The 16,161-nt window shown below is 33.6% G+C and overlaps 1 protein-coding gene across 1 annotated transcript in view; it reads right to left on the bottom strand.

Annotated features, from left to right (window-relative positions):
• The window catches only part of LOC143918631 (multidrug resistance protein homolog 49-like), a 59,340-nt gene that overhangs the window by 22,387 nt on the left and 20,792 nt on the right, over positions 1-16,161 (bottom strand). The window contains exon 2 of the mRNA XM_077440575.1: positions 4,089-4,179. Coding sequence (XP_077296701.1) covers positions 4,089-4,179 — 91 coding nt within the window. The remainder of the gene's footprint in view (positions 1-4,088; positions 4,180-16,161) is intronic.

Genomic DNA, 16,161 nt, shown 5'->3' with positions numbered 1-16,161 from the left:
AATGTCAATAAATACTAAATAAACTTTGGAATATATATATGCAATGTATGTACATATGTATAAAGGTACATGTATATTATCCAGCACTGCACGGAAAATACCAGCTCTGTTTATACTACACAGCTCCACCCGTTTTCGGCACGTTCATACATGTTTTGGACGAATGCAAGGCATAATCGCTTAACAAGGCAGCACTTTTCATCAGTACGGGTGCACTCGCCACTATGGCGTAACGTCATACGTGAATATTTCCACAAAACCGCTTCTGCTTGATACACATACACATTACGGATCATATGAATGTACTATTGGTAATATAATTTTAGTAATGCACAGTTGCTGGCTTCAGCTATGCTGGTTAAGCGAACCTTAGTTTGTTTTATACATATTCAATATGAAATAATAACACTCATATTGAATATGTATAAAACACCTATTTAATGTATTTAAATTTTCCATGGATTTTAGTGTGAGCGCTTCCATGACATTTGTAAGGTTTTTATTATCTTTGAAGAATGCGGTTAAGTGCACACTATTGATTCTACATAATTTAAATGTATGATTTCCCCGCCGATAAGTCTATTGCAAATCATGAACGATAATACACTGCAAATTTATAAACGTACATACACATACTTAAACTATATAAACACATATAATCAGTAGCATAACAACACATGAACGATAATACACTGCAAATTTATAAACGTACATACACATACTTAAACTATATAAACACATATAATCAGTAGCATAACAACACATTGGCAATGGGGCGGTTGTCAAGGGCGCCAGATGCTAGGGGCGCCTTGGACCCCCTCACCTATTTCTTTTTTTTCAAATTTATTTTCAAATATTTAAACTCTTCATTTCAATTAAAGCATAATAACAATAAAATATGAATTCGCGATTAATAAAATTTTTACTATTATGCGTATTAAACTAATTTTTTGATAATAATTCTACATAATAAGATTAGGAAAAATATTTTAGTTTTGTTTTTAAATATTTCATGGGACTTCAGTATCAATTCTAGCTTACATTTTTTAATGAATGGCGTTATTTTAGTCCTCAAAATTCAAAAACTGATATATTTATTGTATTTATTTGAAAAAAAAATCACGTATTTTGCTTTTTTATAATTTCCTTTCATTATACAAATCTAATATATAATTTCGAAAGAGACTTTGTAAGTATTGTTGGTTGGGAAACAAGTCAAAATTTCCATGACGACATGGGGACGGGGGAGGGGGGGCGCCGGGGGCGAAGGCCCCCGGGGCAGCGTTGGTGAAGGCCCAGGGGGTGCCGGGGGCAAAGCCCCGGGGGGCGCCGGGGGCATTCGTCGGGGGGAACTTCGTGAACAAAACAGTTTCAATGACGATTCGATATATATTTTTTTCAATTGAAATAAATTTAATAAAAAAAGAAATGAATATTTACTATTAGATTCGCCATGTTTAAGCTGTTTATATTACAAATACAGAGCGAAGCCGGGTAAAACAACTAGTAATAAATAAATTGAAAAGAAAATACACCTTCATATTGCATAATATATATTTTTTATCGTCACAGAACATTTCAAAAACTAAAATGTTTTCGTTATGCGACATTGGCAATCTGGGATATTTATATTATTAAAAAAGGTGAAATTATAATTAAACTGACGTTTCATTGAAATTAAATCGAATTAAATTTTTACTGGGTATATGTAGTTATATTTTCACTACGGAAATTATATATTCACTGGCCCCTATTAGTGAAATTATAATTTTTGACAGTTGGGTGATAGTGAAATGCCATTGTTTTTAGATTATTGTAAGTGCGTCGCCGACACGAATCGCGCCACACCACGTCACAACCCCGCTCCTCTCCATCCCGCAGCCAACACTTATTTATTTAAGGCTATGTTAGGTTAGGTTACGTTAGGGTTGGTTTTATTTATTTTAGGCTACGGTAGTTTAAGTTAAGGTTGGTTTTATTTAATCTAACTAGTGAAATAATTATTTCACTGACAATAACAGTTTCACTCTAACATATACATACATAAATAAGATATAGTATATAGATATATTCTATTTTATAACCTTTTCCCAATATTTTAATACTATAGTTTAATTATGCAATGTTCTACATATTTTGTCATGCCTTTATTCTTTACTTTTTAATTTGTTTTCCTTATATTTATCTTTTTCATTTTTGTAAAAATCTGTTATTGGACTCGGATGTTACATATATTATTTATTTACTGTTTGTTTTTTTATACATATCTATGTACATCCTGTCTGTTGATTTTTCAATAAATAAAATAAAATAAAATAAATAAAATAGTGTGAAGAAGATAAAGTTATAGGCGATTAAACAATTAAAATCTGACAAGACGAGTGGGTGGCGGAAAGTCAAACATATAAGGTTACCTATTAAACGTCACGTCTTCAAAAATTTCGACAATTTAGATGTGTTTATTACGATTATTTTTAGGAATTTTAGCTAAATCGTTTGCGAAGTAAAACATTGAAAAGCCTAGTAAAAAAAAATAAAAGGCCGCCAAATTAGATATTTGCTAAGGGCGCCAAAAACATTGCAACGGCTCTACATATAGTTTTGCGGTAAAATATAATACATATAAAATATAATAATGTACGTACATATTTGTCGAATTCGGAAAGCCCTGGTCAAAAACTGTGATTACATGTGTAGCCAAATTTGCAGTAAAATGTGCATCCTGGCCGAGTTCGCAAAAACCTGACCAATTATTTAAATACGCATGTATATATGTATGTATGTATGTGTGCATAATAAAATAAAAAGCTCGAAAATATGTTGGGTGAATGACCAGCTTCGGGTCAGTGTACCGATCATCGTCCAAAGCTTTCTTGATGCGAATTCTTCGCACGTTAAACTCTTATTAAAGACGTAACAGTCAAATTATTGAAATGATGAATAGCGGTATGTCATCCAATTAGCGTCATCCAATGACCAATATTTGAACCAATCAAAAAGGGCAATAGGGCAAAACAAAACGACGATCAAGAAAGCGCTCGTTGTGCTGTTTATTTGCGAAATATATATGTAGGTGCATACATATGTATATATGTACATGCATATAGTCATATCGAATCAAGGAAAATAATCATGTTGATTATCAATTTCAAATGGTAATATGCACTCTAATAAAAGTGCACATGCTGATTTCAATTGTATTTGATTACGATCACGTTTTATTCATATTGCGTATGTGTGAACGTGTGTCGGCATAATATTGTAATTTAAGCGAATAACCAGTTATTAAGTACGAGCGAACTTTAAATTTTCTCAGAATCTTGGCGCGATTTAAATATAATTCTGTGTTTGATTCACACACGTATTTTTTCACATTGATGGCCGAATAATGATGTTTTTGTTGACTTTTTTTATAAAGGAGATGAAGATCACGAATTTTTAACGATGTTAATCATACGTACATTTTTAAAGAATACGTTTTATGTGACTTGTAAAATTATAACAGTACACAATGTTATGTTAGTCATCATTATTGATTTTAATTTAATAATAAAGTGTGATTGAATGGTAACGTTTCGATCTACATATGTTTATAACACAGATTACCTAAACACAATCTGCTGTAGGTCATCGACTTTAGACAGTCTTTAATTAATATTATGTATTAAATGTATTATGAGCATTTATAAATTGTAAATAGGTTTTTGAGCTCTTTTTCCTATTATGCTGTACATTAACATTAGAATAATATAATACTAAGATTACTAACCAAATTAAATTAAATTGTAAAATAGAAAATGACCAGTAGATCAGTAGCTATTAAAATAGATATAAGATGTATTTTGAACATAATTTCGTAATAATAAAAAGCGTTTAAAAATCAAAAAACATATGTTTATGTATGATACAATAAGTTTGCTATGGAGTTATTTCATTTAATTTAAATATACGTGTATATGTTTTTGGCTACTTTTATATAATCGTTGTTGTATAAATACATATTATATATTTCCAAGGTTTTATTTTATAAGGAAAATCGAATTGTTAATATGAATTCTAAGTACGAGGAAAATAAGAGGAAAACTCACCAATCCTACGAACGAAACGAATGGTTGTTCGCCCTTCTTCTTAAGTTTCTTCTCTTCTTTTTCCTCTTTTAGTTGATTGTTGACGAATTTTCTAAAACGAGAAAAAATTACATGTTATTAATTAGCATATTCAAATTGCATATATGTACATATGTATTTATGTATCAATCGGCATATGTAATCCTTATATTCTAACCAAAATGATATTTTACTGACCGCAAATTCATTATATAAAAAATAGTTAGGAAATTTGCGGTTGATGACCACTTCCAGGGTTTTTTACGAGGTTTTTATTGTTTAAAATGCCAAAAATTTTTTTGAGTACAATATACATTTTGGATTTTCATCAATAGACCTAGCGGAAAACTTTTGTCGTATCAAGAGAACGTTAGATAAAACAATCATCGATTTTAAACAATATCATGTGTCTACAACCAATCGATTTATCTCGACAAAAATTTAGAAAAAGTTAGTTTTTTTTATGTATCTCTTTTTTGAGAATAATTTCGATTTTTATAGTGTTTTTAAAATTATTAAACACTTAATAAATACACTTAATAATTTTTATAATTATATTCATATATAATATCGCTATTCTGTCAGTGTGTCTGTGTAAGATAACGCTCACCGTACTATAATAGTCGTTTCGATTCGACATATGTACGTCACAGCTAAACCACTGCCAAAACGTATACAATCACAAAAGAAAAATACTTATATACATATGTATACACTATTTGCTACCAATGTGTCCTCTTGGCAGAGAATATACCGCCATCTATTGAAAATTGATTTAGTTAATTTATTTTTATATTGGTGTTTTATATTGTTTACATGTTAGGTTAGGGCCAACGAGAGGGGGGGGGGGGAACCGGGGTAAAGTTCCAGGGCCCGGACTACTCGAGGGCTTCGTATCGGTGATTGTATCTGTTATTCCATATTTTCTTATTCAATTATTTTAAAAAATAACAACCAACATATAGGTATTTTTCTAATATTTTGATAAATTTTTCGCACATTAAAAATGTATCTATCAGATTTTTTGTAAAAATTTGTAATTGGGCCCGGAATTATTTTTCCGAGGGCCCGGGATTCCGTAGGTAGGTAGTTTTTCCCTTTTTTTCATATTAAACAATCTAATATATAATTTCGAAAGAGACTTTGTATGTATGCGAGTATCTTTGGTTGGGAACTTCGTAAACAAAACAAAGTTTCTATGACGACAATTCAATTGGTTGAATATTATATTTTTTTCGATTCAAATAAATTTAATAAAATAACAAATGAATATTTACTATTCGATTCGCCATGTTTAAGCTGTTGATATTACAAATACTAAGCGAAGCCGGGTAAAACAACTAGTTAAATATAAATTAAATATATTTAAAAGGTATTCGAAAAAAAGTCGAACCGACAAAGGTCAATGGGCAAATAGTATGGAAGAAAAACCCACGGCGGACAGAAATGAAATTGTGAGGATATATAGATAAATGTCTCTAGTTTATCATGGTAAGGGTAGCTTTCTTGTGGGTTGTGGGAATGTTGAAAAACGAGCGAAAAAAAATTGCAACGAGCGAGACGCGACCCTATACCTGCGTGTGAGAGAGAGGGAGCGAACGTATACCTGCCGGGTACGTACATCAACATCACGCGGGACGTACATCAACTCGCCAAAACCCTTTACTTACTAAAGTTTTGTAAGCGTCGAAGGGTAGCTACCCGTGGAGAAGAAACCAAAACAAACCCGGAAGAAATAAATATCTGAGTATGGCTGCTTTAGTAGCTATTTAACAGAACGACAACTTATATTTAATAGTAATATTCGATTTTTTAAATAAATATATTTTTGGTTCAAACTTTGTACTCCCATGGATTCTAAATAAAATAACCATATATAATGTTAAGTGAATTTATACTCTTTCATTTTAAATAATTTTCATTCATGTCCGCGACCGGGTCGGATTGCGCCCAATGACCTTTCTTTTAATTTTATTTTATTTAATAACTTAATATGCCAACACACATGCGATGATATGTCATCGGGTACAACACTAGTATTATAAGAATGTCACATGAAACCTGAACATGCAAAGCTGTGGTCTTAAACTTCCAATGAATGATTAAAAGTAGACACTACACCTTTGACACACTTCGAGGAGATTCAATACATTTGAAAACAGTACCGTAAACATAAACATGCACTTATCGGTGAAATATACATAAAAGTATGACCATCTTGCATATCAAGGTGTATGCCATTTGTTCCAAGGTGCTCCACATTTTTAACCAGTCAACTCTTCCTCGTTTGAGATAACCAGCCGTGAATACCCACCCATTCTGTTTGCGAAGGTCGACGAAGAAATTGCGGGGAAAGTTTCAGGGGCAACAAACAAAATGTCGACTTAAAGTACACACAGATGTGACTCAGTTAACCTTATGCGGTTCAATGTCACCTCTTGGCCAACGCTTGTGATGTTCGAAATTGATTTTGCAACCTTTCCGCCGCTTATTTATGCCAATTAAGTGCGAATGTTATAAACTTAAAGCACCTCATCGCGTGGTTCAAGATCACCGTATTTATGGCCATTTTTTTGTGTATTAATTCAGTTTGGATTGTTAACGAGAACATTGTGAATTCAATCGATAATTAATTAGTGTGCGTGATGATACGCAATGTCTTCAGAAAAATCGACCTTTTATAGAAAAACAAGTCTCATCGGCCCTGAAGAGATATTCCACGGCAACTAAAGGGTTTTATGTATTAGATCTTTCCATTTAAAATTAATAACGTACAAAAATAAACCCAATATATGTACATAAAAAGAAAAAGTATTGTACATTTATATTGTGCATACGCACCAGGGGCGTCATTTCAGCTTTTCCTAGGGGGGGGGCAAAATTTTTGACCAGTAAGGAATGACTTTTTAGGGGGGGTATATTATATTAAAAAAATGAGTGTATATGATTTCTTTTAATCAGTTTTTTTATTTATATATTTTTATCAATAAAATTAATAGTAAAATAATTTTAAAGGATAAACGAGTCTTAAAAAAACCTTTCAAAGAAAAAAAAACAACAAAATAAAATATATTTGGGAAATAACATTTTTTCTTGGGAAAATATTCTAAATATTCTCAGTGTTCTAAATATTCTATTTTTATTGGTTTAGTATTTAAATTCAAATTCATAATAATTCATTAAATAACGTGGATAGTCCCATCCAAATCTAGGGGGTCGGCTAGAAAATTTTAAGGTGAAGAACACCGGAGGCTATAAATATGAGTATTATTAACCAGCAGCGTGGACTAGTGGTTAGTATATTATGCTCTCGAGCAGAGTGATCACGGGTTCAAGTCCCACTAGAGTCCCGCTGCTGGTCAGAAATTGGTTTATGACTCCAGGTCGATCGTTTCTATCAAAGTTTGCCAATTTTTCTGATTTTCATTGAAAATTAGCATCTCCTTTCCTATATCTATTGTTAATCTCAAGTTATTCTACGCCTTAAGGTGCGCCAATTTGATTATAAAATGCTGCAAAAATGTCACTATGGATGTTTGTATGAATTTGCATTGTATAAAATGCTTATGTATTTTGATTGTATTGTATCTGTTTAAGTGCACCTGTAAAGGCGAGTGTTCAAGTTCTATGAAATAAAATAAAATATCAAAACTTCAGCCGTAGAATTATAATAAGCTTCACTATATGTTAGTTATATGAAATTCCTGCCCGTCAAAATTTTGTAAACCAATTTTGGACCACTTCCACTCTTTAGATCGCTTTGATATTCTACCGATGTACGGAGATTAGCTAACATTAAAGTAAGCTAATGTCTCCTACATGAAGCTAGAAGAGTTTAATTATTAATGAACTCAGGAGTTTAATCATTAAAAATTACATCGGAATCTTGTGTCCAGGGCCGCGCCTAGGAGTCCGTCCGCCTGTGTGCAAACTTAAATCGGCTGCTCTTACCAGCATTTGCATATATCATATTAATAAAAAAATTAAGTGAATGAGAGTAGTGCAAAAATCTTACCTTGTGATAAAGATTGTGTGAAAAAAATAAAGAGACCAGAAAAACAGACAGGAAACCAAAATGTTTAGTTCTGAACAGAAAGAACCAAACGACAAGAGAGACAAAACGTTTTCAAGTTCATAAATGAAAATATAGTTTTTTTTACCCCCAATCTAGGACGTTGTTCTTTCGATGACCAATACTTAACATCCTTGAAAAAATACATCTAACAGTCGCAAAGATACACAAGAACATAAAATACCTAGCTCTATGCGGACCGAAGCTATACCTGCTATCCCGATATTTCCCTGAATTATAGTTCGGGTGTGTTAAAAGTTGTAACTTGCAACATCAATCCACAAGTATACAACAAGACAACCTAAATGAATTTTAAAAAGTATGATGTCTTGTTTCTTATTTTCTTAGTTTCGTATTTCATTCCTGTATATTTCAGACGCCTGTGTGCGTTGCACACATTTGTACATATGATTGTGTCAAGCCACAGCGATGACAGCTAAAAAATTCACAACGCAATTTAAACAGTGGTTAAAGTTACTTTTTCCACTCTTATTTACTGTCAGTTCGTATAAACTTAATATTACAAGCTCTTACACATTCTTATATATGTTTTTAATTCACTATTTAATTAAGTAATTTAATTTTCATAAAGTTTTTCATAAGTGAATTCAATCGATATTGATTGTAATTAAATACCACTAATAAACGATTATTTATCTAGAATACGCATTGTACATAAAATGGTCGCATTGAATTATTAATCCTAAAATTTACAAGGTCTTCGAATGGTATAGCTATAATTTTCATCGATATGTAAGCTGTAATGGTGTAAATCTATTATTTATTCGATCGACTATTATAATTATAGCTCATAAACAACTTAAATATCTATGAAAGGTACATATATTCCGTTTGAATCTAGAAATAAAATAGCAATACAACTGCTTAATTACAATTGAAGTACATAGTTGTGTCTAATGGAACAAAATCACATAAAATTATTTTAAAAACAAATTCAAAAATGTTTAAAAAAAATACATAGATATCAACTAATGTGGGTTGGATCGTTTTTGGAAAATTATGTCGAAATTACATATTCGTATTTCAATTTAGTATTGAAATACGCAGCATTTAATTGAGACATCCTAAATCTAAATATATTAATAAATTGATCAATGATTGATAATAACTTATATAACACATAATATTATATAAAACATAATACCTATATATGTCAAGTAATGTTTTCTTACATCATCAAATTGTTTAGGAAATACCTGAAATGTCATTATTGAAATATGTATACTATAATTAATTTACATTACTTTGATGTTATAAATAGAATTCTATTGAATAATAAAATAATGGAAGTTTCAATCATAAAGCCACACTTTAAAAGCAATTGCTGCAGGTCTAATGCGTAATAATAATCTTGTTGAACCATTAAAATTATATAAAACATTGAATAATCATACATACAATCAATACGATTAAATATTAATTTTACAATGTGGTGCCCATCATAAGTTATTTATGTTTTTATAATGTAGATAATATAAACGAGTAACACAGGTGTAAATTCAAAAGCACTACTTTTTTTATATATATGTATTGGAAAAGACTTCGATAATGGTTTGATGTAGTTTATTGAAATGTAAAATTTGCACGTGGTGGTTCAGCGTAGCGTACGAGAACACAAGTTGTCCGTACGCCGTCTGATCGCTGACTCTGTCGACCGTCGCGTATTTCCGCTTGGGCCGACACTAATGCCAACTCGTCAATAATGCCAATCGACAATCAGTTAATAAGACTGTTTGCCACACGTCATTACAAAAGTCGGAACATAGTCCCACATAGGAAAACTGTTGAACAATACAGTTATTCTACAGAGTTACAGCATTACTGACGAGTCGTTTACAATAAATCATAGCTCTTAAAATAATTAAATAGAGGGTGAATAATGAAACCTTTGCCTCATCCAGTGTGAGGATAAAATCAATTTATTGGTTCAGTAATATTTCAACTTATAGGTATACCTCTGGTGAATGTTGTTTCTATTTACATTAAAATTTTTGAAATCTCCTTTGAAGCTGTGAATAAGCATTACAAGATAAGTTTACTTTAAAGAAGAGAGAGTGGACTGTATATGGTTTAAAACTTAAGCATTCCTCATCTTGATGTTAACTTAGACAATACAATGTTGACACTATTACAGTTGTCAAGACAGATCAGCTATTACCGATCAACTAAACTTGATTAGTGAGTGTAATGCTCCTAAGTTAACTTGATTTCATCAACAAGTAGCACAAACATTGCTAAATTAAAAGTAAATTGGAAAGTCATTCATTCATTCCTACAAGCAGGAAATGAAGGCGAACTATGATTATAGATGTCTCTACGTTAAACATTGAAATGTTCAGTATTATAATATTTACTTATTCTACGATTCACATAAATACTATAAACAGTAAAAGTTAACTTATGTTTTCATAACAAGAAACATAAGACCTGCGGATGACTCCCGGCAGGTTATAATTAAGTAGACATGAAATAATTTAAGATGCTCCATTAAGTGTGGCTTGGAGACTAACATTAACAAATCATGAATCTAATTTTAACTGTCAAATTTGAACAGTTTATTTTAAACTCGGATATAATCCTTCCGAGTGATGACATGAGACAAGTCTTATATTATAAAGACAAAATGATTAGATTAAATTCGGAGATATATACTGCCGAATGTTAAAATGAAAATAGCTTAAATTATACACACAACACAATTAAAGTGAATTACGGAGTACTACTATTAACATTGAATGATTTAAACTCATGATTACATCTAATAAATAATATGAGTTGGGGGTAGTGTCTTCGGGTTAAACTAAGCTACCGAAGTTGACGGAATTGAAGCTGCTGTTTCTCCTCCCTCTTGCTGATCTTCCTTCCTGTCAAGTGGTCCTTGTGGTAGAATCGGCAATGGCGCCACTAGATGACTGGACCGACGAAACTCTCCGCTGGCAGTAAAGACGTCGACGACTCGAACTCTGCCATCTGGTCCGGGATACAATTTAGTGACTCGACCCAAGACCCATCGGGTTGGCAGCATGTGTTCCTCCTTTAACAGGACCATTTGACCCACACTCAGATTGTTGCTCGAGTCCTTCTTCCATTTGTGTCGTAACTGCAAAGAATGTAAATATTCCGCCGACCAACGTTTCCAAAATGCTGCTGTGGTCAATTGTATCTGAAGCAGATTGGCATGGACATTAGTGTTATATTTAACCTCCATTGGAAGAGCGAGTAAGGATCTGCCAATTAAGAAATGTCCAGGTGTGAGGGGTAAAAGGTCTAGTGGATCCGAAGACAAGGGACTAAGAGGACGGGAATTCATGCAAGCTTCTATTTGAGTCAATACCGTACAAAATGATTCGAAATTTAAGGTGGTGGCCTTTAACACCTTGTTTAAATGAATCTTCATGGATTTAACCGCTGCTTCCCACAGCCCTCCCATGTGAGGCGCCCTTGGCGGGTTAAACTTCCAACGAATCCCTTCGGAGGCTACATACCGTAGTAGCTTCTCCTCATGAGGACGTTCGTAAATTAATTTTACTAAATTAACGAGTTCACGACTTGCACCGACAAAATTAGTAGCATTGTCGGAATATATCGTATTGGGCCTGCCACGTCTGGCTACGAATCTTCTTAAACAATTTAAGAAATTTGAACTCGTTAAGTCTCCGACAAGTTCCAAGTGAACTGCCTTACTGGAAAAACATACAAAGACACAAACGTAACCCTTAATTATCTTAGAATTCTTATTGCAACCACTCTTCACAGGAAAAGGTCCTGCGAAATCTATCCCCACATGACTGAAAGGAAAATTCGCAGTGGTACGTTCAAGCGGGAGTAATCCCATTAATCTATTGTGTGACAGTGGTTTATTTCTGTAACAAATGACACATGAACGCACCACTCCTTTGACAGTATTATGTCCGGCCAATGGCCAATAGGTCTGCCGCAATAACGACAGTAAGTCTTGAGTACCCAAGTGAATATATTTCAAGTGCGCATCTCGGACAATCATGTGTGTAAGTTTATGCTTATTTGACAAGATAATGGGTGACGTTGATAGAGTTGTTCCCAGAGGAAGTCTACTTCCAACACAAATTAAATTCTCGTGGAATAGAGGGGACAATTTAGCTAATTTACTGCTACTGGGAATTGGATGTCCCTTGCTCAGCAAACGATATTCCAATGGAAATGATTCCATTTGCGATAACCTTATCAAATTATTTAAAGCATCTTTTAATTCTAAAGCGGACGGTTCGTTATTTTCTTTAACGTTTAATTGTTTATTCCTTAGTGGCCGACGAACATATGATAAAACTCGAAGGAGTCTTGGAAGATGAGAATGTTTATCTATCCAATTATTTTCCCTCACAAGGGTAGCGTTAGTGACTACCCTTCTCTCTGGAAGATCTATTGTGATCTCAGGAGGTCTTCGAGGCCATCGTGATTCGTCTAATTTCAACCAACTAGGGCTGTCCCACCATAACGAATTATGATTTAATTCTGATGGTTGAGTCCCTCGAGAAATTAAATCTGCTGGATTGTCTGTAGAGGAGACATGGTACCACTCAATGGGTTGAGATATTGATTGGATTTCGGCCACTCGATTGGCAACGAAGGTGGTCCATTTACATGACTCTCCTCTAATCCAATGCAATGCGACGGTTGAATCCGTCCAATAATATTTTTCATTAATATGAATTGTTAATTGGTCTATTGTTGACTTCATTAACTTTGATAATAACATAGCGGAGCACAGCTCTAAACGCGGAATAGTTACAAAACTGAGCGGAGCGACTCTCGAACGAGAACACACAAGATGACATTTGGAATTTCCCAATTGATCAGTACATTTTACATAAATACAAGCACCATAAGCTTTCTCGGATGCGTCACAAAATCCGTGTGCCTGTATATTAATGACATTATTTAGTATTATCAATCTAGGAATTTTATAAAATTTCATGACTGTATTGGATAATTGACAATCTTTCCATTTTTTGAAGATTGTCTGAGGAATGAATTCAATAAGTTTTAATAAAAATAAATTTAACCAATCTGATTGGACACTAGGTCCCACCATCAAAATATTATTTAGTGAGATATTGGACGTTGTCTTTGCGGACGCATCAAAAACTACACGATATTTAGTGGTAAGGCTAGACTCCTTAACTACGACGTGATGAGGTGAATAACAATGAACCTCATGTGCCTCCGGAGGTTCACACTCTGACATATGTCCTGAATTTATATACTCTTCTAAAACTTTATTGTATTCCATTTTTAAATTATTATTGGCTAAAAAACGTCTTTCCAAAGTTTTGTGTCTTTTCTCCGCAATGTGCAATGAACTTCCTAATACTACCGGGGAATTTTTATATGGTAAAGCTACACAAAATCTACCGTTTTTATCTCGTGATGTGTGTGCTTGGAAATGTTCCTCACATCTTTTCTCCTCAAGAGATTGATGTTTTACCATAGGAACCTGGTCTATCATCCAAAAGTTTTGAATGTGACTGTCTAATTGACTTAAGCCTATGTGGCTCTTCCCTGGAGCATTATTTACTTCGGGATATGGACCAACTATTGTCCATCCGAATTCGGTATCCTTTAAGATAGGCATACCTTTTCCTAACTGGATGGTTCCTGCTTTCATAGCATGAACGCAAATCTCGGCGCCGAGCAATAAATCGATTGGCGTCGGTTTATTCCAAAGGGGATCTGATAACTTGATTCCCGCTGGTATTGAAATTAACTGTTGATCCAGTTTCACAGTTGGAATTTCGCCAGTAATTTCTGGTAATACCAAACACAACACTTTGGTTGAGTAATTAGTGATTGAAGACCTTATGGTCACCTTGGTGATGTGACGAATGCTACTTTCTTGATTAGCGATACCTACAATTTTTTGAGAGATTTTCTCTAATTTGAAGTTATTCTTCTTAGCGAAAGATGTGGTAACATAGTTGACTTGTGAGCCGGAATCTAATAATGTGCGACCCTTAACGACCGTTCCATTGGACGTTATAATGTCTACTTGTACCGTCGGTAAAATTATCTCCCTTTGAGAGAAATGAGTAGAATGAGCATTAATTGACTTCCTTCCCGTATTATTGGAACTAAATGTATCGTCCTGATGCAACAAAGTGTGATGGTTTTGTTTGCACCTTAAGCAATTATAGTTAGACTTGCAATTTGTTATCTTATGCGATGAATTTAAACATTTAAAACACATGTTATTAGATTTAACGAATTCATTTCTTTCCATACTGGATTTTGCTTTGAATTTATCACATTTGCCTATGAAATGATTATTCCGACAGAATGCGCATGCGTTTACCTTACTTGATGGGTTTTTGTTCGCGACATGAGTTCTCATGATTCTTTGACGACTATGAGGGAATTCCTTCACCGTAGTTACAGATGCAGTAGATTGTAATACATTACATCTATTCTGCAAGAATGTCTCTAAACTTTCATATGGTGGCATTTCTCTGCTAACCAGCGATATTTCCCAGTCTCTTACTAGATTAAAAGGTAATTTCCTTAGAACTAAACATGTTACCCATGGATCTAAAATTTCTCTCGCGTAACCCAACGATTCAATGTTTTTAATACACACTGTTACCTGATTCAATAGATTTCTCAATTCGATATGTGATTCTCTTGTGATTAATTTTAAGTCACAAAGTGAATTAATCCTAGTTTTGAGATTAAGTCTTGGTAAATTATATTGCTTGTCTAAAATACTCCAAGCTATTTCGTAATTGTCTGAGCTAATATCTAAACCTGATACAGCTGCCAAAGCGGGACCGATTAATGATTGATGCAAATATAGTAATTTCGTGACATTCGAATATTCCGTTTTGTTTCCTATTATATTCTTAAAAGCTTGTTGAAACGATTGCCATTCAGATGGATCTCCCTGAAATGTGGGAATGGTTAACGTCGGTAACTTATCTCTAGCAAATTTAATTGTTGCTTGCTCTACCTTTAGTTTACTATCTTGAAAGGATTGTCTCTCTAATGCTGCTTTAAGATTTTGAATTGTCATTGTGATTATGTAGAACTCTTCGTCTATTTGATCCGCCTGCTCTATATCTGTGATGTTGTCTAAATACTCATAATGGAGTTTTTGGAGATAGTCGTATGCTTTTTCAATAAATTGATACTGTCCTTCATTTATTTCGGAGATTCTGTCTATTTTCTCCTGTAGTCTTTTAAACGCGCCCGAATACCTTAATTCTATTGACGTCATTGTAACTTCTACTTTATTTTCTTTCGCTAATGTTTTTATCGATTGAGTCTGACTTCGAGTCTGATGTATTCTAGAGCTTGACCTGTCTCTAATAGGTTCTACGTCCCTAGTTGGATTTCGACCTTTATGCGACTGGGAAGTCGAAGCTTCTATTTCCTCGTTTTCAGCACTTGACATTTGTTTCAGAAAGTTGCACTATTTCGTCTCATAAATACAGTTATTCTCTACTATAGCTGTCAATTGAACTATTCGTAGAGATAAGGTAATAATATTCAATGATTCACCGTGAATCTTAATATTCTACTTTAACTATTATCACCAGAATCTATCCAACATATTTTGGAAGAAATAACAACCCTAAATTGGTGGGTGCTTGATTTAAACCACTTTGGGGCTACAAGTGTAATTCCACATTTATTGTGGAAGGGGGAGGGGGGAGAAAGTTTCTACACACATTAAGAAACAAAGAGATCTGCCGGTATATGAATATACCGGTATGTACTTGGTTTAAGCCACTTTGGGGCTACAAGTATAATTCCACATTTATTGTGGAAGGGGGAGGGGGGGGGAGGGTGTTTCTACACACATTAAGAAACAAAGATCTACCGATATGAATATACCGGTATGTACTTGGTTTAAGCCACTTTGGGGCTACAAGTATAATTCCACATTTATCGTGGAAGGGGGGGGGGGGGGAGGGTGTTTCTACACACATT

This window comes from Arctopsyche grandis, chromosome 1, assembly GCF_051622035.1.
Source record: "Arctopsyche grandis isolate Sample6627 chromosome 1, ASM5162203v2, whole genome shotgun sequence".
Classification (NCBI taxonomy): Eukaryota; Metazoa; Arthropoda; class Insecta; order Trichoptera; family Hydropsychidae; genus Arctopsyche; species Arctopsyche grandis.
Note: the sequence above shows the minus strand (reverse complement) of the source record. Positions and strands in the feature narration are given on the sequence as shown.